The 25,595-nt window shown below is 39.8% G+C and overlaps 2 protein-coding genes across 6 annotated transcripts in view; one reads left to right on the forward strand and one right to left on the reverse strand.

Moving 5' to 3' along the window:
- Positions 1-460: 460 nt before the first annotated feature.
- Positions 461-25,595, reverse strand: part of MACIR (macrophage immunometabolism regulator) — a 178,798-nt gene continuing 153,663 nt past the window's right edge. For 2 of the 5 annotated variants that reach the window (XR_011505922.1, XR_011505918.1), the window contains 3 exons: positions 18,974-19,042; positions 3,277-3,315; positions 469-1,875 (listed from right to left, as the gene is read on the reverse strand). The gene's annotated coding sequence lies outside the window, so the exon portion shown is untranslated. Of the gene's footprint in view, positions 1,876-3,079; positions 3,183-3,276; positions 3,316-6,818; positions 6,920-9,326; positions 9,530-11,149; positions 11,285-18,973; positions 19,043-25,595 lie in introns of all 5 variants that reach the window. The other 3 variants (XR_011505917.1, XR_011505923.1, XR_011505919.1) reach the window with 3 other exon arrangements.
- On the forward strand, positions 9,221-21,115 carry LOC123289823 (interactor protein for cytohesin exchange factors 1-like). The gene is made up of 4 exons (XM_044780074.2): positions 9,221-9,412; positions 11,291-11,477; positions 18,420-18,555; positions 20,516-21,115. Exons 1-4 carry the CDS (start codon positions 9,383-9,385, stop codon positions 20,613-20,615), a joined length of 453 nt encoding a protein of 150 aa, XP_044636009.2. The 5' UTR covers positions 9,221-9,382; the 3' UTR covers positions 20,616-21,115.

Consider the following 25,595-nt stretch of genomic DNA (forward strand, 5'->3'; position numbering starts at 1 on the left):
AATACATCAGCCTCCAGGCTCCTTTGGAACTATCCACAGCAATCAGGAAGAAGAACCCTTCCTCCTGCAACATCTCTCCAGTGCTTTGTACTGGCAAACGAAAAATATTTGAAAGTCCCAGATCCATTTTCAAAATCAGGCAATAAAGGACGCATTAGGAACTGAGAGGCAATAAATTGGCAGTTGGCACCATGGGCAGTGCCATGGATGCAAACCTTGGGTGGGCGATATCAGATGGTTTGGGTTACATTGTCAAGATTGCACTGGCATCAAGAAGCTCAGCCAGGAGGCTGCTGCAGTGATATGGGCAGGAGATGCCAAGGCCTTGGACAAAAGTGTGTCAGTAGGAATGAAATAGAAGTGTGGGGTGAGCTATTTCAAAGGAAAAACAGAATTCTTACTCCAGGTTCTCACTCTGCCTTAGTCCATTCAGGTTGCTTAACAAAAATACCATGGACTTGGTGGCTTAAATCACAAACATTTATTTCTCACAGTTCTGGAGACTGAAAGTCCAAGATCAAGGCTCCAGCAGATTCAGCGTCTGGTGCAGATCTGCATCCTGGTTCATAGATGGCTGTCTTTTCTATGTGTCCTCATGAGGCAGAAGGCACAATGGAGCTGTCTGGAGTCTCTTTTATAAGAGCACTAATCCCGTTCATGAAGGCTCTGCCCTCATGACCTAATCACCTCCCAAGGTCCCCACCTCTTAGTACCATCACATTGAGGGTTAAGATCTCAACATACGAATTTGGAGGGAACAAAAACATTAAATTCATAACACATCCCAATTTTTCAAGAGTGAAAAAGTGAGGGATCTGCAAAGAGATTAGAGAAAGAGAGCCACTCTTCCTCTACTCAGAAATGCTGAGTAGGCCATTGCTGTGTGTAGATAAACATCTGAATCCACTGACAACCGGGTCACTCCTTTCATAATGAGAGTCAGAGCAGGGGGCAGAACGGGCCAGGCAAAGGACCATGAGTAATAATGGACACACTGGGTTTAGAAAATTCCAGGGGCCTAAGAACATGACCAGAAAAGGGACTGAGGAATTGTTGTCAAGAATGAGAGAAGCTGGAGACCAAGAAATCAGTCTGAGGCTAAAGCCGTGTAGGGCCTTCGTGCCCAAGACAATGTTTGGCAGAAGGTACAGATACACTCCATAAGCATTAGTGGAGGGAAGGGTGGGAGAGGAGGTGTAAGGAGAGGGAAATTCTTTAAAACCTAGGATGTGAATGCAGCAGGGGCAGGGTTTGGCAACAGTTGGAAGGCAGTCTCTCAGGATGTGATCACAGAAGGATGGAGAGCCAGTGCTAAGAGCCTGGTTCTCAGCAGCAGTCAGCCTCCACCTGTGGCTGTGAGAGATTCTCAGTCCAAGTGTAACCAGAGGCAAGCACTGAACCCTCCAAATCTCTGTGCAAATGGTAGAGAGCATTAAATGAGCTCTGTCACCTGAATGACTGGAATCCAGGCACAGGAGCCAACCACTGAGATCATCACAACTCCCTTCCAAGATGCGACAGTGATGTTGCCCAGACTTCCTCCCCTCTCTGCCTTCTCCCTCCATCACAGCCCTAGCCTGGCCCAGCCCAGCCTAGCCCCCCTGCCAGTTACACCCATCGCTGGGTCTGGAGCAGGAGATTTTCTTACCCAGCTTTCCTGAGTTTAGCGATGCTTCATTTGCACCTAAACTGAAAGTGGACCCCAGATGTGGGAAAGAAGGGACCTTCATTGTACAGCTGTTGTGTGCCAAACACTTTGCACAGATGATCTCTTCTCATCCTCACAAAGACAGGCTCTGTTACCCCATTTTACAAATGCGGACACTGAGATTCCGAGAAATGAAGTCCTTCCCCTTGTCCATGCAGCCTGTAATTCTTGGAGGAAAAAAAAGACACATATGGGAACTTACTTTAAATAGTTACCCTGTCACACATATTAATGCTTCTTTGTTAACTAATTTTCTAAGTTCTTACTCTTCATTTTCATCAAAGTTCTACATAATAATGAAAGCTAACGTGTATATCACTTATGAAATGCAGGCAGTGTTCCAAACACTTTACACATATATTAACTCAACGCTTTATAACAACTCTAGTTTACAGACAAGGAAACTGAGGCACAGAGACATTAAGTAACTTGCCCAAGGTCGTGTTAGTGACCTAATAAGTGGTGCAGTGAGGATTCAAACCCAGCTCGTCTGGCTCCAGAATCCGTCTACAAACCAACCATACCCTGAGTTCAGAGGGAGACCTCACAGGACATTCAGTTGCAGAGCTTAAGATGTAGAATGTCTTGATTTTATAGTTAACCTGGTAATTTTTTGACAACTTTGAACAAGGTCATGACTATGACTCAGAGTTACTACTTCACAGTCTTTGTGTTGTAATGAAAGCATTGGGTGGTAGTTGTTATACTCTAAGAGACAGTTTAGGAGCCAAGGAAAATGGTGAAACGTAAGACATGTGAATGAGGCCAGAAGTGCTTCTTCCAAGAGAGAAGAGCCTGGGCAGCCTGGACCCCAGCATCATGAGCATCCCTCTACTTGGCTAACTTTCCAGCAGGAAGCCTGTCTGTCTGGGTGCAGTGTAGTCTAATGGTCTGTGTGCAGATGAACTCCTTCAGCCCCCAAAGCCACCCCTGTTTCCTGGAGCCTGGAGTCTTCCTGGTGCCAGGAAACAGCATGGAGCTGCCAGCACGTATTTATCACTCCTAAAAAATGGTTCGCCACTCCAGGCAAACTGAAAAGAAAAGCACAAAACGCTGAGTCTGTATCCAGTTGCCTCTGCAGATGTTGCTGGGATGCTGCAATCTACACCACTGGTATTTCAAATACCAGCAGGGTCACCCATGGTGGACAGGTTTCAGCAGAGCTTCCAGACTAAGACAACAGGGAGGAAGGACCTGGCCACCCACTTCCAAAATAATTGGCCATGAAAACCCTATGAATAGTAGCAGAAGGTTGTCTGATGTAGTGCTGGAAAGTGAGAGGATGGTGCAAAAAGACCAGGCAGGGTTCCACTCTGCTACACAGGATCGCTAGGAGTCAGAATCAACCCAACAGGACTAACAACAACAAACCTCTGCTGATGTCACAAGTAAGCCAGGCAGAGTTTCAAAAGCAGGGGCAGACTAGAGAGGTGCTGCAACTTTGGGGCCAATGAAATTGTCATCATCTCAATTTCTTCATAAAAACAAAAAGAGAAATATTAAATTCACTAAACTTTTACAGGGAACCCAGTACCACCCACAAACAAGGGTCTGACATGCATGCTTACTTTCTATTCTCTGTTCTTTGTCCATCCTTTCTTGCCTACCTGGAGAGAAAAAAGGAAAGCATAAATAAACAAATACATGCATGTATGTAATAATCTTAAGTCTTCTATTTAATCACAGGACAATGACAGCAAAGGTCACGACAGTGAAAGCACTCTTGTGTCTTCTCCTCCTTCTTGCCTTTGCAGGCTTTGCTGCTTTGTGATCCTACCAGCTAGGATGGGGACAGAGTTCATCATCTCATAGCTATCAACGAGTGGTGGTTTTCAGTCACCAGTGGGGAGAGGGTGCCTCCAAACTGCTGCCTAGAGATAAAGGGCTCTCGGCATCATTAATACAGCTCCAAGAGACACTCATTCTTCATTTTTGCTTCAACTTGCTAGCTTTAAATATAGCACTCTAGATGTGTATTTCATGTACCCTTTCATGTGGTAAGTTGCTTTAGGACATGCTTTCTTTCCTTCTAAATTTATCTTGGCTCTGTTTTCCCCACTAGAATTAGCTCTTTTTCATTGCTAAGGATGGCTTTTTCCTCCTTCTTAGTTTGTGAAGTTTCATGGTTGTGCCTTCGGATAAAATAAAACCTGTTGGTATAGTGTCCCAGCCTTTTCTCTTCTCTTAGACAAAGGAGCCTAGCAATAGCAATAAAAAATTTCTAGCATGTTCAAACCAAAATTTGACCAAAGCAAGGAACTCATGAATATCTGCAGGTAATTTTACTTTACCAGAGAGCCCAAGTTTTAGACGGGCACAAATGTCCTTGTCTGTATTTTTCTTTATAGAAATAATTTAATTTAGAAGTGGATTCACCCTGGGTTGGGTTTTTGTCATTATTATTGTGTACTATTTCCCTTTTCTGAACACTCTGACCTTTGGTATTATTGCTATAGAAACCTTATTTTCGTGCTAGGCAATGTCAACATTATCCAAGGCCGTCTGGCATAAATAGCCCAAGTTCCTTTATTCTCTGTCGATAGCTTCTGGACCTCACTAAACAATTCCTTGGTAAATCCCTTCAGCATCCCTGCTATTTTAATCAATCCTGCACACATGAAGCAGCTGGATCTCTGAGTTGGCTCAGGAATAGAAAATTGGAGCTAGAGCCTTTCCATGCCTTTCCAGGAGAATATAAAGTCGTGGGGAAGCCAGAGTCTTAAAGAAATCTTATTGTTTCTAGCAGCGACATAAGTGAGACTTTTGGCAGAGCCAAATGGAAAGAATCAAATAAAACCCATTTAAGAATTATTGCCAAACTGAGGGATTGAGTTTTGCTTAGGGGAAGAGTGAAAACCCCAGGGCATGGCAGTAAGATAGAAAAGGGATTCTGGTTGTCCTTTATCTCTAGAAAACATTTAATTGGTGAATATGGAGCCACAGTCCAAGCAGCATTAGGATTAGACTGAATAGAGAACGTTTTCCAATCCCTGCATCTCCACGAGAGTGGAGCTTTATGGTGCTTGGGCTCGTGAAACCGAGGAAAAAGAGTAAGATGAGTAAGCACAGCTGCAAGAGCACCCACACCTGCTCCACAGGCTCTGCAGCCATGGTTTTCTCACAGCTGCTCCCAGGACCACAGCAGGCTCGTAATCACGGGCAATGAGGCAGCAGCTGAGATTAGTAAAAATGGAATCTGGGCCATGATAGAGGACATGTAAGAGACAGTAGCCCTCATTTTTAATCTAGTCCATTCACCAATCATTCATTCTTCTCACACAGCTGTAACTTGAGCAGAGGGCAAAGAGCCTCATAAGGGACTTCAAGCACTATTCTTGGTTATGTGTCATATGCCATATGCATGTACTCCTTTGTATTCTCCTATAGCAAAGAATGTGGGAGAACACTGGTAGTTCCAGAGTGAGCTAATAATGCTGATACTGAGAGACCAACATATTATATCATCTTATCTGCATAACAGGCCCAAAGGAAAGCAGATCCAGCATGTACTTGCTCTTAGCAAATGAATACATCTGTCACTTGCCAATAGAATAAAATCCCCAGGCTTTATTTATGTTTCCCCACTTCTTTTGTAGTTTAAGACGCTCCTGGGAAAATGATATAAATAATAAGCCACTCTTTATAGGCATGCAAAGTCTTTATCCTTATTAAAGCAAATAAAAATATACTCTTCTGATTTCTAATGTCATATTATTGGTCATATACAATTATTATAAGATGTGCTACCTTCCTTATATTTACTAAAACAGATCAAAATTCTGGATTTCTGCCTCTATTCCAGGAAAGCTGGTGGCTTCAGGAAATACTCTGTCTCCTAAAATGTTGGCTATTACAGCCTTCAACTGCTGACTCTAGGAGCCAGCAATCTCCCAAGTTGCAGTGGCCCAGGAAGCCAGACATGCGAGAGAAGTAGTGTGGAAGACAGAGCCAAAAACCAGTGCCTAAGTTCTATCTCTGTCTATGTAATCTTAAGACATCTCATTAAAACTCAGTTTCTTCCTCTAGAAAATGGGGATAACATCAGCTTCTTACTTCATAGAGTAGTTGTGAAGAATAAAAAAGACAGAGTCCGTAAAAATGTTTTATAAACTAAAACTGTAAAGTGCCATACATCTATGAGAGGTTACTTTCAGTTGAAGAATATCTTTATATCCATCCACCCGTGAGTTGCAAGAAATTTTCTGCATATGGGCATAGAGAGTCCATAGTTTTCATCAGTACCTCAAAGGAATTCATTAGCTAGAATTGATTAAGAACCTCTGGACTAGATGGTGTTCCACATCTTCAGTCATTAGAAATATGCAAATTAAAACCACTAGGAGATACCGCTACACAGCCAGTAGGACGGCTATTATTAAAACAAGAATCACGGAGTATTGGTGAGGGTGTGGAGAATCTGGAACGCTCATACACTGCTGGTGGGAATGTAAAATGGTACAGCCACTTTGGAAAACAGTTTGGCAGTTTCTTATAAAGTTAAAAATAAACTTACCATATGGCCCAGCAATTTCACTTTTAGTAATCTACCAAAGAGAATGAAAACAGTTGTCCACACAAAGACCTGTACACAAATTTTCATAGAAGCATTATTAAAAATAGCCCAAAACTGGAAAGAAAAATCTCCATCAACTTCTGAATGGATAACTAAATTAGGCATACTCGTATAATAGAATAAAGTTCAGCAATAAAAAGGATGCTACAACATGGATGAAACTTGAAAACATTATACTAAGTGAAAGAAGGCCACATAGTGTGTGATTCAACTTGTATGAAATGTCCAGAATTGGCAACTTTATAGGGACAGAAAACAGCTCTGTGATTGCCTGTAATTGGAGAGGCGAAAGTGGCAGCTGACTGCAAACAGACTCAAAGAAAATTTGGAGGTTGGCGGAAAAGTTCGAAAACTGGATTGTGGCAATCGTTTCACAGCTTTATAAATTTACTAAAAGTCACTGAATTATATATGTACAATGAGTGACTTTATGGTATGTAAGTTATACCTCAGTATAGCTGTTTGTAGAAAAGACATGAATAATGGACAGGGTGTTTTGAGATATAATTGTAAAATAAATATAAATAAAATATTTACCTGTAAAATAATTTTAGTCTTGCATACATGTCATAATATTTTAAACTACTATCATTTAAAGAAAAATGTTCTTTATTCTCTCTATCCTGTAGTTTCCTGATCTGCAAAATAGAGAAGATAAAAGTAACTACCTTGCGGACATTTGTGAAGATAAACCAATTAATAGATATAAAGAATTTAGAAAAAGGGCCTGACACACCACAAGCATGGGATACATGTTAATTATAAACGCTGACTGGAGATCTCATGTCACTACCAACCACATATATTTTGTAATATCAGTTTCTTTTGATGTTCTTTTTTGCTGATAGGAAAAAATGGGTATTAATAATTAATGATACTTTCCCAAATCGGCATAAATAAGATGCATATTAACAGAGGCAATTCAAAACGGTTATGGAAAAGTATCGTAGTGGGAAATATGGAGTTTGGTGGAATATATCATGGAGAACATAATCTATGAAAACTCATTTTGACTTTAGTTTCATTTCAGAACAATCAATTTAAAAAAATAGCTATGGGCCTCCTTTCCACTCTCATTTTCTCCCTTGTCTGCTTAGTTGCGGCACCCATGCTGAACCTATTTCTTATCAATTACAGGACGAAGGAAAAAGCCTGCCTCTGGAGGTGGTAAAATTAGAAGGTGCAGAAGTTGGCATCGATCACAGCTTGGGAAAACCATTTGTGTTTAACTGTGTGCCTCAGTCTGGAAAGAGAACTTTTTGCCTCTGTGCAACCTCAAACCAAGAAATGAAAAGGTGGCTCGTTAACATTTTACCAGTTTCACTTTGGGTAGGGGAATGCTTTTTCAACAACAGGCTTACAGACTCTTGGGACTGGAAGTAGGGAAGGGAACAGCAAACTCATAGCACGAGTCAATAAACTGTCTTTTTCTTAGGTATGAGAAGTTTGGTTCTTCACTATTCCCCCAGTTTTTTTCTAACAGAACTTCTAAAGAACAGAACCTTCTCCTAACCCATTTATTTTATATCTCCACATTTTCTAAAAAAGCTCAATGCTCTAGCCTCCCAAAAAAAGTTACCAGATTTATATATTTTAAGCTAATTGGATGGATAGTCCCAGGTATAAAAATAACGTAGTAGAGTTAACATTTAGCACACTACAGTGAGATGAGCAAAATAAATAATAATAATGGAGCTTTGTGGGCAAGGAATCGAGCTGACGTTTTGTAAGCATGCAACCCAAGTGGAGGGGGGAAGTGTGCAGGCATTCTAAGAGGGTAGCCTGCAAACTCCCAGCATTCAGCGACTTCTGATCATTATTCAATGTATCACCCTGAGGGAACAGAGATCATTGGTCAATCCAGTGAGTCTACTGAAAACTGTCGTGTAAGTAACTGCTCATTTAGGGTGAGGGATGACATGGAGTGGCTGCGAGACACACAATGACAAAAAGGTAATGGGTCTATAGCATTGAGTGTCAGTGGCATATCTCTTTAAGAGGATTTGGACTCAGCTCCAGTTTTCAAGAGAGCCCTGGGTCTGAAACCTCTTAGGCAAACAATATACTGTTCTATTTGTGGAACATTATGTATTCAAATGCATGTTGCTTAAAGGACAAACAGAGAAATATGATAATAGTGGCTTGATTGTATTTCAATTCATGGACAAAATATTTATTGGATAGCTAATATGTCTAAGACACTGTTTTGAATTCTCTGCGAACCATTAGATTGATTAAGCGCCAATTCTTGCCTTCAAAAAAGCTTTAAGCCAAGAAGATAGGCCATTTATTCCAATATTTTTAATGCAAAATGGAAATCAAGAAGTGCTATAGAAGAAGACAGAGTGGCACAGTAGTTGAGAGTAGGGAGAGAAGGTCTCTGGATGTGGGATGATGGAGGAGTTTATGAAAGGTGTGGTATAGGATCAGATAAGCAAACCAAAGAAGAAAGGGAACAGAAGAGGGCAGAGGGAATAAGTCAAGCTTTGGGGAGAAGAGCAAGAAGTATGTTTGATTGAATGTCAGGGGATTTAAAAGAAAATGGAAGAAGATTGACAAGATGGGGTGTGGTAGATAGGCTGGTACCTGGCTAAGGAGACAAGACTAAGAAAATTCAGTGCTCAAGCAGCAGCACTAATGGTGCTCTAAAGGTCGCCACTATGTTCAAAGAACACTTGGGGACAGGCTCAAGACAGTGACTATTTACCAGTCTTTCCCTATTTTAATAGCCAGTGTCTTACTGTTAATATACCAATTATCATCAGCCCTGCTGGTGTTAATAAATTCACATACCTGGGTAAAATAAAAAGTGAACGAATTTTCTTTTAGGCGCTAATTAAACTGTAGTAAAGGAGGAGAATGAGAATAATTTACTTTAAATATGCCCAATGGGAGTGGGGTTTTGCCACCTAGTAATGTCAATTTTGTAAGAATGTGTCTCCCTTCAACCTTGAACTTAGAGCAGTGAAATATATCTGAGCCTCAGGACTGTTCTGTCTGAACGACGGGTTTTAGGGAGAACAGGCCCCTCCGTGTGACACTTACCCAGCCCCTTAAGGAAAGCACCGCTCATTTTACTGTCTTTCAGATGGCTTGAGGCAATGGACAAAGCAGCGCATCCTGTCCGCCAGGTAAGTTGTCCTTGATATTTATCCCTCCCTTCATTCTGCTTTTCTCCTCAGAGGTAGAAAGGACCAAGTTAGATGTCATGCAGTCTGCCCTGGGACTTCTCAGATCTGCTCTCAAAGCTGAGAAAGAGGATTTTAAGTCAACAGGGTTTCCTACTCAGATTTCAGGGGGAGGATTGCTTTCCTGCTGTTCTTTTTACTTTCAGGGGTTTGTATGACATTTCTCTCAGTGAGCTCGGTGGGTAGTCACAAACCGGGATGGAATTTGTTCCACACGGAGCAGTCCAGTTGTTCCCCATGAAGTTAAACCACTGCTTCTGTTTTCTTTGCACTCCCTCAGTACAAGCTCTCAGGGACATCGGGATAGTGCTGTCGGCCGAGCAGCTTATTAGAAAATGAATGTCTCATGTTCAGAAATGCAGTGCTTTACGTTCATATCCTTGTTCCAGAGATGTATTAGGCCAAATTTCACCAATTCTGCCTATTCACGATTCCTAGCCTTGAAGCAATATATTTTTTAATTGAGACTTGTCCTATAAACTGATAGATAACTTCATAACATCAACACATGAGTCATAACTTCAGCCCCCAAGGCATCTGATACCCTCTTTCTGAGCCAGTGCTATGACCTGGCTTGGCATGCGGTGTGGGATGGGGGTGGGGGGGCGGGGAGGGTTGCTTTAATACTCACTTGTTTCATTTTTATGCTTTGGATATGATTTCTAATAAGGTTATAGATTTCCTTTTAAACATGTTCATTTCCTCTCAAAATAGCATACAAGCAAGAGGTATTTGCTATCAATTATCTTCTGTACATGTTTTGATTCTTGTACATTCAGGAAAATTGGATTTTTGAGCTGAAATGTACTGCCCTGTGCCCTGTAACTGTCCTTTCAGAACAGTCCCTGGATCATCTTATGACAAACAGCAGGACTTGTGTTTCATTTTACCTGGAACACAATGCTCAATGCACTCATCCATCTCTCCAGTGCGTCATCCTAATGAGCCTTGATATTTTTAAGAGGGATCTATTCTGCTAATGCACTCAGAGTATCTGCAGCAGAGTGTAAAAGGAACACCCAAACTCCCAGCAGGCTCCCACTTCACAGCACAACATACAGTCAGCTCTGCATTCTGAAATCTTTGGCACTGTCTTGTTAAAACTAAAGAGCAAAAATGAAACCAAATAAAGAAGAGAAACTGGCCAACACCCAGCAGGGCGTTCTGATAAAGAGATGAAGCACCATGCTCGCTGCCTCAGGTCAAGTTCCCAGGAAAAGCCTGCCTCTCAGGGCTGTGCACCGAAGGCTGCTCTCCAGAGTAGAGGATCTTGATTTATCATGGGTCTTCCACATCACTGACCGTGAGAGCCTAAGGCTGGATCTAGCCTGGGGCATTTAACTTGTTCCTTTGCATAAATGGGAGTTCTAGACAAAGTAAAGCATGAACCAGGGGCTGCTATTAGTCACAGTGGATACACCAGGAACAGGGCTAGGAGGACAATCCCAATGGCGAGTGAAATAGCACATCAGGGCCTGTACATATAGACAGAGCCATTAAAAATAGCTTTTGCTGAGGTGCCCATTTTCATTTCCTTTCTATACATCTCTCATATTCTTTTGACTTCCTCACATAGAACAGAAGCCAAAGAGAAGGGATGTCAGTGGACATGAAAAGAGAGAAGTTCTCTATGGCTAATGGATAAAGTCAGGATTTCAGGCTAGTTGCTCAAGTACTCACATTGCCTCAGCAATAGAATCTCTTAGGGCAGCGGCTTCTTTGAAGTCAAACAGCCTTGGTGCTGATGCCATCAGTTCTGGGAGTCGATGACCACTGGCAAAGGATGACTGCTCAGATGATCCCTTTGTGCCACACCTGCAGAACCATGTCTGGGAAGATGTTACCCTGCACAACAGTAGCCTCCCACCCCTGGCCATCAAGAACCCAGAGTGCCTGGGCCTTCTGCACCAACTAGACAGAAGCACGGACATGTGGGTCCAGCACTATTGCATTCTGAAGGATGGCTGCCTTTACTTCTATGCTAGCATTCGCTCCACCCAGGCCTCAGGTATGGACTCAACTTTCACTTGGAATAATAGTAATTACAATAATGACAGTAATGACATCTTAGCTTTATGGAGACTTTACCAAGCCTTGAGCTGTGTGCATTGCTTAAATTAGTTCATTTAGCCTCCAGAGAAGAGGTATTATTATTATTCCCATTTTACAGATAAGAAAACTGGCTGGAAAGTCTACATAATTTGACAAGGTCACTGTAGTAAGCAACGAAGCTGAGATCTGAACACAGCCAAGCTAACTCCAGAGCCTATACGCTTAACCCCATGCTTTTCCAGGCAGTAAAAGCAAAAGATAAACTCCTTCATTCTCTCAGTCATTGATGACATTCAGAGTCAATGCCAATAGTTTTCTTGGGTAGTGACTCCACCCTTTTCTCGTAGTATCCCTAATCTTGGACAAGTGAGTAACAAAAAGAACTGTCAATTAACTGTCAATTTTTCTTCAGCAAGTTACTTAGCTTCCTAAAACTTAGTTTCCTCATTTATAAAATGGAAATAGCTATCTATTTCACGGGACTATTGTGAAGATTAAATGAGATAATTGCCATTGAAGTGACAAGCTTTATATAAATATAGAAATCTTAATATAAATCTCTCTCTATAAAAACCTCTCCCTATATAAAATGTATGTATATAAGATATAAATGTATGTATATCTTATATACATACATTTTATTATATATTTATTAAATTATATATATTAAAAGCTGTATATACAAAATAAGTATATAAACAATATAATTTAGTAATAAAATAATTGTGCCTGATTTTTACAAGAAAGATTGTTTAGCCCCCTTGTAATTTTTGACACAAGAGATTATCGGTAGTTTATTTGCAGCTGGACTTTTTCCCAAATGAAGAATCTTTAAATTATTAGCAATAGTGGGGGCTGGCCCCGTGGCTAAGTGGTTAAGTTCGCATCTTCTGCTTCCACAGCCCAGGATTTTGCCAGTTCGGACCCTGGGCGTGGACCTAGCACCGCTCATCAAGTCCCACACAGCAGAGCCAGAAGGACCTACAACTCTGTACTGGGGGGCTTTGGGGAGAAGAAGAAAAAAAAGAAAAGACTGGCAACAGATGTTAGCTCAGGTGCCAATCTTTAAAAAAATAATAATAATTAGCAATAGTGAACATTCTGGAATCTCAATTATTTAATTTCTTTTTTTAGCATTAATGTTTATGTTTAATTAAGCTATACAGCCATGCCAAATGGGAAGGAAGTATGTGGTGACCATTGCAACCTTCTTGGAAGGGTACAAAAGAGGTACAAGGTGAGCATCACACTATGGTTCATTTCTCATCACTCAGAATGAACAATATAATGATTCTCTTCCACTTACTCGCCTTCTAGTTTGAGAGTATTAAAACATGACTCAGAATCTTATTCAACTATTAAGAGATAGCCGGCATCTCTAAGCACTTACAGAACAGGCTGTTTCTATTCAACCCCAAACCCACAGCTTTAAGCATCTGATACCAGGATGGGAAGGAAGGTAAACAAAATAAACCTGCAAGCAGTCATTGACTGAGATTTTCATTATAAAACATCACTGCAAAAGTCTGAACTATTTTAATTATGAAATCAATGAAGTTCATTTTCAAGAGATTATTTCCAAGGGTAGACAGGAAATATTTAGGATTGAAAGCTCAGATTACTCCAAACTCTGAAGTATTAACGAAGTGCTTCCAAACTCCTGCGGCCCAGAGACTGCTGCTGATTCCAAGAGTTTAAAATAGTAATGACAGCCCTTGGGTGGCTTCCCTTATCCTGAAAGTTCAGAAGCCCTACTTAGAAAAGTCCTAGAGAGCTGGGCAAGGGCTACCATTAAATGGCCTGAAAATAATAACAGCCCAAGCATAGTTGTCATTTAGTGAGTGCAGCTTTTGTACTGGTCACTCTGTGAAGTGCTTTTATTTATCATTTCATTTAATTTCTACAACAATCTTATAAGATAGGTTATTATCCCACCTACAAGTCTGGAAACTGATGCTTAGTAAAGTTAAATCATCTACCCAAGTTCCCCTGGCTAGTAAATGGTGAAGAAGGAATTTGAACCCAGATAGCCTAAGTTATACCAACAAAAAGAAAAAATAGATGAGGAGAAAAATGGAAGTCTTCTTTATATTCAGCTCTCATCATTTCATATATCTTTCCAGAACCTTCCATGGTTCTTTGTTGCCTCCAGAGCACTCTAGGATCTTATACTTTGCCCCGAAACCCTTCTTTCTGGCAGAAATTATCACAAATATGAATTAAAAGAACATTTTTCTTACTAAAATTCCAACAGAAATTTTATATCTGGCCAGGTTCCAAAATAGAGGCCTGTGATTTTTGGTTTTACATGACTACTCTTCCTTGAATTAAAAATACCACTTCCCTGAGCATGTACCTTGTTCCAAGGTGCACTCTCCTGCCACCCCTCCACACTCTGACCCTGACAGCTGCTGGGTCCAGATGGAAGCTCTCCCAGGGTTAATCACCTGCTTACCCTTCTTCCGCATTAAGCTGGCTATGCAGGAGCCCTTCTGAAGTCCTTTACCCTTCCCGAGATTTAAATTTGAAATTAAGGTTTACCCTTTTGCTAAGAGTCCTTCTCAACTTTCTTGTACATTTTAACATGGATCATGACCTGAGGCTTACAGCCAATGATCCGGCACAATGAAACCCAAGATAGGGTCAAGGCATGTCCAAATCTCCTGTGGGAAATTCCCAAAATAAGTGTGCCCCTCTCTATTCGCCACTAAGAATCACTGCTCTGGGGAGCCACATTTTTTCAGAGGACCGGGTCATACTGCTCAGGTGTATTGGAGTGGGAAAGTTAGCATGTATTAGTGAATGCTCCCTGTGTGTCCAAGACTTGGATAAGCACTTTACGCTCATTATCTAAAATGGATATTTGCAAAAAAATCCATTGTTTTTATCAATGAGAATCCCCATTATAACTGAGAACTAAGGCTTGGAGAAGTTAACTAACATGCTGAAGGTCACCCAGCTATTAAGTGAGAGAGACAAAATGTGAACAAATGCTATCTCAATCCTGTGCCCAAACTCTTAGCCACAATGCCATGTGAGGCACTCCCTGGCAGAAATTAGCCTTCTTAAAGTAGTGCTGTGTGTCTGGTCTCTGCACTCTGGACATCAGCACACTGACTGCAATAGCCAGAGTCCACCCAGCATAAGTCTTTATCACAAGAGCCATAGGAGTTGTGAGGACGGCAGAGAAATTTATTGAGAGTGGCCGAACCCATGCTGTGCCATGAACACTACAGCACTAAAATACTGTTTAACTTAATCATCATTATATGCATGGAATATGAATCGTTATTATATTCATAAAGATTATAAAGAGCTCTAACACTCATTTTCAGTTCTTCTAGATGATACCAAGTGGGTAAGCTTCGTACTGCTCTAATCTGTAATTCTTCCTTTCCTTGTACTGTCCAAGCTCTGCTTGGCTCTTGCACATTCCACCCTGATCTGGTTTCTCGTTCTCCAGCCCTGTGAAGGTCATAACCTTGAAGCAGGGCTTGATTACCATTTATAGCAGTATTTACCAAGCTGCAGGTTTTGACCCCATTCCTGAGTCATGTGATCAGTTTAGTAGGTTGTGACCAGATTTAAAAATACAACAGAATAGAATTTAATTGAATAGAAAATATCATGGTATATCACAACGTTTCACAAAACTTTAGCCTAATTGTATGAAAACATGTAGAGGTCTGTATTTATTACATCTTTGGATCAGGGCCAAAAAAGTTGGAAAAATACTAATGCACAAAACACTGTCTCTGCTTATATGCTTGTTTCATCAGTTTTATGTTCAAAATCTTAGAGTATTTAAAGAAAGTTCTTTCCTTTCAATTGTCTTTGTAATATGCCTACCATATTAGTTGCTTTGTTGTTAAGACCCACAGGCTTCCTTGGTCACCACTTCATAAAGACACAGTCCCCTGGCCGTAGCATCTCAGTTGCTTTCCTGTTTTATTTTTACTTATTATTTATTTTATTCCTTTGATTTATGTTCTTTATGACAGATCTGGGAGAACTCATATGCTACTTCTTATTTCTGAAGGTATCTGTAGTATTTTGGGCATGGTGTCTTTCTTATAACAGTCACCTGAGATGCCAAGACAATACTGAGGACAACAAAGAAAAGGCAGAGAAAAGATAACAGTGAGATGAATGGAAAGAGCAAGACACAAGAAGCAACATAGGCATGATTTCCTGTAAAAACCACATTAGAGGCTAATCCCACATTTCACTTGCAGCTGGTTGAATATAGCTCTAATGTACATCGTGGGATTTAGCCCCAGTCCATTCCCTGAAGTCTTTCCTTACTGTTAAGGAAAGTGCTAGTACTTTAACAATATGGATTACTGGCTTTCTTATGCCTGCTAATATTAAAAAGCCACAGTGTAAGTATTCCAGAAGCCCTCTTTTCAAGTGCCTCTTCACAGGCCTGAAGCCCCTTGTCATTCACCATACGCGTGATGATTTTTTTCGTGTTATCTCTCTCTAGCAAGAGCCGTAAGTAACCAATTGTGACTGGTAACTATCATTCTTGAATAAATCACATGAAAGTCTGTGTGCACTTCTCAGATATCTTTTACATTACTGCAGCAAATGGAACACATAATGCTTGCACAGTTCTTGAGAGAAATCTCTGTCCAAACACTGTGCCAGCTTGCTATTTATTGCTGCTACCTAATAACAGATAGAGACTGGCCCAATGAGGTCACCTCAAATGAGATAATGGGGTTATAATTGGATGTCTTTACTGACAATCATTTCTACCTTATAACTGGTCAGAAACTTTCCTGTTTGTAGCAGATACTTTCTGGACCAAATCTTCTATCCATTCTCAAAATGGGTAGAGATAGGGGAGGGTATTCATATCTGCTCAGACACATGAGAAAAGGAAATCTCACAAGGAGGAAGAAGCCAGAAATCAGTACAGTAACAAAATGGCTGTGTACTATTGTTTGGAGCAGAGAATTAAGACAGCAAAATAACTCTCAGCTATGTTTCTAGATATCCTATAGGCCTGCCCATCTAGCACATCGCTTATTCCACTTCTACCATATACCCAAAAATGTCCATGCAAAAGCTTGTACATGATATTCATAGCAGCATTATTCATAATAGTCAAAAAATTAAAGAAAACTCAAATGTCCATCAACTAAAAAGTGGATAAATAAAATGTGGTATATCCATACAATGGAATATCATTCAGTGATAAAAAGGAATGAAGTACTCATACGCGATACAAGGATGAACCTTGAAAACATCATGCTAAGTGAAAGAAGCCAGTAACCAAAGACCACATATTATATATATAGTTATATATATAATTTCATTTATATTGTGGCCCAGGAAAAGCAAATTTATGGAGACAGAAAGTGGGATAGGATTGTCTAGAGTTAAGATAGGGCAACAGATGGGGAGTGACTGCCACTGGGTATGGAGTTTCTTTCTGAGGTGACAAAAATGCTCTAAAATTAAATTATGGTGATGGTTGCACAACTCCATAAATAAACTAAAAATCATTTATTGTACACTTTAAATGGGTGAATTTTATGGTATGTAAATTATATCTCAATAACAGTGTTTATATATATATATGCCAAATATGTTTATATATATATATGCCAAAGAAAGAAGTCACTCTCTGATTTTGACAAACACCGTTTTACTAGGACCTACTAAAGGAAAAACAATCTAGCCATTTCTAAAATGAATGCTTTCCTAAAAGTTAGTTCTAAAACTGGCTCTTTTTAAATGAAAATAAAAAAAGAATTTAATAGTGCATCTAACCCCCATCTATAACATAAGCAATTTTTAAATTTCAAAAGTCACTCATTCTGTTTAAAAAGAAAAACATTTGACTTCCTGACAGTGTACATTGGTATCAAGTGTAACCCAAAGGAAAACAAAGTCAGCCATATTCAAAGGCACCAAATTTTCCCTTCACAGCCCCTTATTAACACATTGGCAGAGAATTGTTATTGGGTATGTAGCAAAAATCCAGGTTGTATTTTGGTGTTTTCCTTGTTAGTACAGTTCACTAAAAGTGGCTCCTGGGGGCAAGTAGGGGGTAAGAACAAGAGGCAGGAAGAGCAAGGAAGAGGTTTAAACATCTAATTATCACTCTTAATGATGTTACCTAGAGTCTCTGCATGAGATTCAGGTTACCTCAGAGCATCCAGACACCATAAAAACACACAAGGGTTTTGACTCTAGGAGAAGCACCTTCTCCTAAACTGATGTCCTCCTCCCAACCCCCAAATAATGGAAACAAAATTCAGGCCAAGCAGTATGTAACCACTAACACAGTTTCAAAGGACCATGGGGAGAAAATTATCTTTTAAAACCAATCATTTCTTCTTATTTTAATTCAGGTTGACTCCCTCATACCACCCTGTGGGTTCATATTTTAAATGTGCTTTGCATATACCCAAGAAAGGTGGGGATCTATGTTGGTTGCAGAAACTTCTGGCTGTCTTCATTATTCTTCAGGAAGGACCTCTTAATGGTTCTGCCCAAGCAAATATCATTTGATTTTCCTCTAAGATGATATTACAAGTATCATTCTTTGATACTGAAAAATTTACTTCAAAGTGTGTCCTCCAGGTAAAGAAGCTAGGTTAGGCCCTCAGTAACTCTAAGCTAAACACTGAACAAGTAGTGAAGAGACTGAAAAAATGAAAACCAAGAAATGCAAACTTTGCTACCATTCTTGCCGTTAATCATTAGTGGATGACCTTAAATTACATATCCTTTTGGAGTCTCAGTTTCTTCCTTGGTAAATTGAGACACCTGGACTAGAGGTTCCTTCAGATAGAAAGTTTTCTTGACACCTTTTCAGACTCCTTTTCTCCATCTTACGCTTTCCCTGTTCTCCTCACTTGCCTTTTGCTCTCACCCTCTGCAGGTGGCCTATATCTGCAAGGATATAGGGTGAACGAGCAGATCCTTAGCTTCAAGCAATCAGTAATTGAACTCAAACCTCCATCTGAAGAGTTCAAGACTTTCTATTTCTGTGCAGAAAATAAGACAGAAAACCAACGGTAAGTCAGGGTCTGCATATTTCTTCTTCTTTATCTGTCCTGACAAGAGCCTTCTTAGCAAAGGCTTATCCTTATTTTTCAACTTCAACTCCACATCTTCAATTAAATCTCTTCCTTTCTTTGCATAGTCTCCATAGTTCATATTCCCCAGGATATTTTTTTTCTTTCAATGCATAGATGATTCTTCCAGAAGTATCTTTTTCAAATGAAAAAGGAGTCTCCAATTCTTCCCAAGGCAGTGGCTGACTCAGGCTTCAACATAAAAAATTCACTAAGACCATAATCTGTAAATATTCTAATTTATTAATTCACAGATTTGCTGTTTCACCTCCCTTCACATAACTCTTATTGATATGTCCATCTGAATCTGGTCAGTTGTTTGATTTTGTTAAAAGTCATTGAAGGACATAGGACTCACCTATCAAATTCATTATGTCCAGTATCCAGCTTGGCATGCACTAATGGGCATCTGGTTCATAATTTGGTTCTGGAAAAAAAAAAAGCAGGAAAGTTAACAGAGACAAAACCATGGAGCAGAAATGTTGTCTGGTACCTAGAGCATCCTCCATCATCTCTCATGTCTCGCTGACTTAACTCCTATCTCTAAGACATCCAGTGCCCTCATCTCCCATTCCTACCCTCAGCTACTTGGTGACCATCTCTCACCTCATTTAGTTGCTTTCTCCCAACTCTCTGGGTAAAAAGGATCTAATAGAGAAATTCACGGTAATTTGTTAAAACAGAAGACATGGTAAAATTTCCAGGGGCATTTGCAAGAACCAGATACACTATTTTAACCCAAAGAAATACAACTCCAAAAGTAGAATTTCAGGATCTCCAGCAAAATACCATTTGGGGAGAAGCGAAGGGATCTCTCTAGGCCTTCTCTCGTTATGTAAACCTTGCCTGTTCCACTCCTTACTAAGCATAGGCTAGAGTGGGAGGATAATGAATATAGAATTGCTAGATATTTTGCCAAGATCTTCTTCCTTGGGTATGTGCTATACAATCTGGGTGGCAGTTTAAGATAGTTCCTTTGAAGGTGAAGCTCCAGCTGGCATATTAGTAAAAGGGTCAGTGAAATAGAGTTAACTCCTATCTGATAAAATCCACTGGCTTCTCTAAGAGAGGAGGTTGAATAGTTGAATCTCATTGCCAAACTCATGAGTGGATATTATCAATAAGACACAATATTGTCACTATAAAAATATTTCAAAGCATAAGAGCAGAGTTTCACAAAGTATGGTTATTGGAACACTGGTTCCACAAGATACCCTACTCCCAAAGAATAGTTAAGTTTAGGAAATGATCCAAATCATATTCCACACTCAGAGAAACACAAAGTAATTATTAGTGTTTCTCAAACACTCTGCTGGAAAGAATCCTGGTTAACTCTGCATAACTCCCACTACCTAAGCTTATCTAACCCAAACCATTTTTCAAAAAATAACATCTATTAACCATCCCCTAGAATAAATGTTATGTGTGTACATTTTGCAAAACATCATCCAAGAAAATGAAAATTAGGGAGAGGAGAAGAGAGTTAACTGGAGAGCTTGCTGTGGTTAACAGTAATGCAGAAATATTTTGCCCTAATGGCAATATTTGATTACAATATGTTTGATCAACTAAATTTTAAATAGACACAGTAAAATACTACTACTAATCTTAAAATCCATGTAGCTCCATTAGTCCCTATAAACAAACATTGTACCCTCTTCTGATCCTATTATTTACATCAACATAGTTTTACTTCATGACTACCACTGTGTATTTCACATTTGGCATTTTACTTGTTTGTTCAATCTGAAACCCAAAAAGCATGGTTTACCTTGTTAATTTCAAACTAAATAACCAAGAGAAAAAAAATACAATATAACTTAAAAGACTTTGTAACATCTCATTTCCCTAGAGTCCAACAATTTTTTTAATCACCTGTCCTGCACTGTTGTTTCTGCAGCTGGATTACAGCTCTGAAAATGTCTATCAAAAAATGGCTTCCTTTGCATCAGGCTATTCAAGACTTCATGAATCGACCTCTAGAGGAGACCAGAATGTGAAAGAAATCCTAATCTTAAGAGAAAGGACCCACAAAATCATCACCAGCTAGTTGTGGGAAGAAACAAAAATGTTTATTATTATATAGCTTTTCAAATGAATGTTCCTCCAAGATACTAAAACTTTGTGATAAGGTGATAATTTTGTTTTTGAACCAAAGCACCAAAATATAATGTGACATTCAGCTAATACAACTTATATCAACATTATTAACACCCCATATTTTCCCCTTCAGGCTGCATATGTTAGCATCAAAATACAGTATGCCCTGGGAGACTGGCCCCATGGCAGAGTGGTTGGGTTTGCACACTCCACTTTGGTGGCCTGGGGTTTCACCAGTTCGGATCCTGAACGTGGACCTAGCACTGCTCATCAAGCCATGCTGAGGTGGCATCCCACGCAGCACAACTAGAATATACAACTATGTACTGGGGAGCTGTGGGGAGAAGAAGAAAGAAAAAGAAAAAGATTGGCAACAGATGTTAGCTCAGGTGTCAATCTTAAAGAAAAAAAAAAAAATATATATATATATATAGTATGCCCTGTACCCCTGTCTTTTGAAAGCACAAATACAGTAAAAGTTGCTTTGTTTTATTTTCTCTTTGATATTATTTGCTAAATGTTCCACTCTTTGCTTTGGTTGTAGGCTTCCTAGAATGCCTATAGGCCATGATGTGGGAAGCCGATATTTGGGAAAATTAAGGTCATAGAAATGACATGGCTTAAATGATGAGTAAATAATTCAACTAAACAAGGTCCTCTCTGTTAGGTCATCTTCAATCAACTGGCCCAAGTGCCTCCCAGGACTTCCCAGATGAAAGAAAATAATAACAATTATTGGTATAAAAATAAAATAGAAAAAGAATTAAACTGAATTTAGGGGAGAAAACTCAAAAGCACAGGTCTTATTATTACCTGAATTATTGCCTGAATATCTGTCACACTGCAAGGGGAAAAGATGAAATAAATCAAGAATATCCTGCTCTTGATCCTGAAAGTAAAATTCAGAAGAATTCAAAAGTGGATTCTAAGCATTGACTTTATTTCTCAGCGGCACAATGCCAATGTGTATCCAGGATGTTGTGATGGGTTTGGAAGCCCCATGCCTTCATGAATGGAACATGGAACACAGATTTCAGGGAGTTCAACTATGAGATTCAAGTGCTCTAGAGCAGCTCAAGATAACAACAACAAATTGAAATCTTGTCTTTTCATAAAATAATAGTATTTCAGAGCTCACAAGGACCTCACAGCTCAACCCCTCTTTTTTGTGGCTCAGGCTCAGGGAGGTAGATGCCTGCTGAAGACCACATAGGTTGTTAATGACAGAACTGGAGCTGAATCCAGGTCTTCATCTCTCCATCCGGTGTTGATTCCACTTAACTCACAGCCCCTCATTGTGCCCGAGAATATGATGTGGTTTCACAGAGATAATGCAACCATCCACTCCCCAAACTTGTTGAATACTTCTTGTCTTTGCCTGAGAACTGAAAAACATCTATTCCAGCAATAAATCATGTTTATATTTCTATAGTCTCATGGAAAGACTTCATGTTGATTCAAATTATATCCTTTTCCAGAGAATCTTAAATGTGAAAAAGATATCAAAATTCATGCCATTTTTCTTATATTCTTCACTTCCACCACCCCCCCAAAAGACTGTGAACTCTTTGAATAGATGCTACAGCTTGCAGCTGTCGCTCACCACAACGCCGATAAAGGAGGCTTGTGAGTGTGTGAGCATGTGCTAGTTAGTTCCCATATTAAGAGAAGCTGCCTAAATGAACTCATGCCCAAAAAGACACACTGTAATACTCCGACCAACTTAATACCATAATCAAAAATATTCAATTAACAATAACAGATAGCCCTCTGTTCTGACAATGGTCCTTTTGTTCTCCCGGTATTTGCTACGGCAATAATGAGGTCTTTCAGCAGGGGCATCATCAGTAATGTCAGAAACCTGGAGCTCATACATCCGCTCCCTGGCAGAGCACTCTGCCTTTCTGGAGCCCCGCCATGGAATGCACAAATTGTGCCGTTACCAGGCAGCCAGCTAGTGACCACAGCCAACTGTAACACTGGCACGGAGCTTTCCCCTGAAGGAGAAAAACAAAAGCAACTACCTCAGTAAAATGTGAACACAAGTTTCCTTGAAGCAAGCACTCACGTAACTCACTTGAAAGTGAAAGGTATCAACGTTCAAAGATCAGAGTCACTCTTCAAAAATCACTGTTGTTATTCCTGGAAGGTTCTAGAGATCTAAACAATCCTGGAAATTATGAAAAAATGTTTGTGCGTGAGCATTTTTATGTAGAAAGGGTTCTTAGGTGTATATGATTCTCAAGGGATATGTGACCCAAAAAGAAATTTTTAGTTCTCAGATTAAGAACATTTCCCAAGATCCACAAGGTTTCCATCTCCAATTGATAGACTAAGGAAGGGAAAGTACAGGACCAGCCTTCTAAATGTACCCTATCTGACTGCACATTTTAGAGTTAGCCTACCTTTTGGCAAATCAAGGAGAGCTCCCCATGAGCCCAATGGTCAGTTACTCAATAAATGTTCACTGAGCACCTACAGTGGGCCAAGCACCGGCTGCCACCAGGCTACAACCATTAAGGAGAGGCAGAAAAAATTGTTCAAAGCATTCGCTCTGCAGCCACATAGCCTGAGTTCAAATTCTAGCTCTGTCACTTCCTGGCTGTGACCTGGGCAGGTTCCTTTAACTCTCCTTGCTTTAGTTTCCTCATCTATAAATGGGGATAATTATAGTATCTTCTCATGTGTTTATGAGAATTAAATTAACAGTGTATGAAAACCACTAGAACAGTGGGCAGCCCAGTGAACTCTCAATACAATTATCAATATCATCAGCAAGCATTGTCAGCTGGTTATATACAGACATCGCATCTCTGTGGACAGCTTCAGAAGGGACACATCTCATCTCCTTTACCTCGCTACCTGCAGCTGGAGAGGATGGAGGAGAGATCCACCAAGGTTTCCATCTTAAGTGGACTTAATAGAGAGGGCCAAGTATAGGTTCAGGCTTTCTGGGTCATATGCAACATAATATTGCCAATTTAGATCCCCAAGGACTGGCCTACAGTTGTCAAAACTCTGCTAGCCCAATGTTTTGGTAAACTTGAAAAATTTTCCATCAGCCTTCCTAGAAGCCCAAATTGTTCTCAGAAGATCCCTGTGGGACGTAAGTAGTCCAACTCCAATTGTTCCAACTCCAATTCTTGTTCTGCCTCATCTGTTGATTTAATGTGCACACCATAAGGAAAACCCCTGGACTGTTCTGTACTTGGGAATTACATTTATTGAAGATAAATTAATAAATACCAAAGAACACAATGATTTGTTCCCTTAAGAAGGGAACGCTAAAAGCAATCAGTCTACTTCCTTCTTTGCCTCACCCACTCAGCCTGAGAAAATGAACTCAATGAGCCATTGTCTCCAAACCACCTCTCAAGCTTCTTTCTGGGTTTGAAACAAACTTTCCTTCCCCTACTTTTGAGAAAATACTTTCTCCATGGAGGTTTGGCTAACATAGTAGAATTCTATTTTCTATTCTAGTCCACCCAGCAATCATTTAAAACCCACGTCAGAGACATGTCCATAGCAGGATGTAGAAGCTAATGAAACTATACAGCATATTTTTTAAAACTAACCACTATATTCTAACAATACCTTACATCTTATGTATACCATATTTATACATGTATATTTTTGATCAATAAATATCCCTTCATATGTTTCCAAATCTACCTTTTTAGAATGGAATCCATTCTTGATCAGAGAATTTTCATTTCAGTGACTCTTCACAGGCTATGAATACCCAGGGTGCATAAACAAGGTTCTGAATAGACTAGTGAATTATTTGATCAATCTTTGGAAACAGAATGGGAAGGATCTTGTCTCTGTATTTATTAGTTTGATGACTTCAGGGAGGTAGGAATCTGTCTATCATACTTATTGTAGTCTCTGAAGCTAGCACAATGTCCAGCATATATTAAGCCTTCGATACTCATATAGTAAAAGCATAAATAAATGAATTCAATATATTGATCTGATCATACAGGAAAATTAAATCTGCTAATTCTGAGTTTAGATTCTGAGTTGCATCAGAATTTTAAGGATTGCAAGTTACAGACAGATTTTGAAGAAAACTTAAGCATAAAGGTATAATTATGAAGTAATTGTGGGCATCTTATGGAAGCTAAAGGCAGGAATACACATCAGAGGCAGTTTCAATGGGGATTGGAGCATAAGAGGAAACCCAAGATATCTATCTTCTCTCTCTGCTCCACTACTCATTGTGCACCTGCATCATTCTTTTTTCTCCCTGCAAGTTGACTTTAGTTGATATAGAGAATGAATGCATGAATTGTGAGTCAAAAACCCAATGACAGTCACAGCCTCTTAACAGCATCCACAGATGAAGATTACCTAACCTGCATATTCGTACAGTCTACAGCCAGAAGATGGAATAGCATAGCCTTTGTAGCAATTGTATCTAGGAGCTACATGTTAGGGTGAGCTACTCTTCATATCACCAATAGCAGCAAGGGCCTACACAGCAACACTTATGTGAGAACCAAATTCAAAAAGGGAGTTCCCCCCTTACCAAAAATGAGATATAGGAACCTTTCTAGTTCAAAGGCACTTGCCCCCATGTAAAGATTAATTCTGCCCCCTCCACTCTGCACATGCTTGAAAGCTGAGTTATCTTGGATGATGGGACCCAGAATGATAACTTGACAGCTGCTGTTCCAGTTGAGCTTCTATCATTTTCCATCAAAGAATCTTGAGTGATTAGAATGACCATATAATTTAGCTCCCAAATCAGGACATTTTAAGAGAAGACACTATTAATAATTATACTGAGAAAACGGATGTAAGCAGAAAATATCTCAGGCAAAGTGAGACATATGTAATTTTACGAATAATGTACAAACTAGTATTCTCTGCTTCCT

The sequence above is a fragment of the Equus asinus genome, chromosome 9 (genome assembly GCF_041296235.1).
Source record: "Equus asinus isolate D_3611 breed Donkey chromosome 9, EquAss-T2T_v2, whole genome shotgun sequence".
NCBI classification, from domain to species: Eukaryota; Metazoa; Chordata; class Mammalia; order Perissodactyla; family Equidae; genus Equus; species Equus asinus.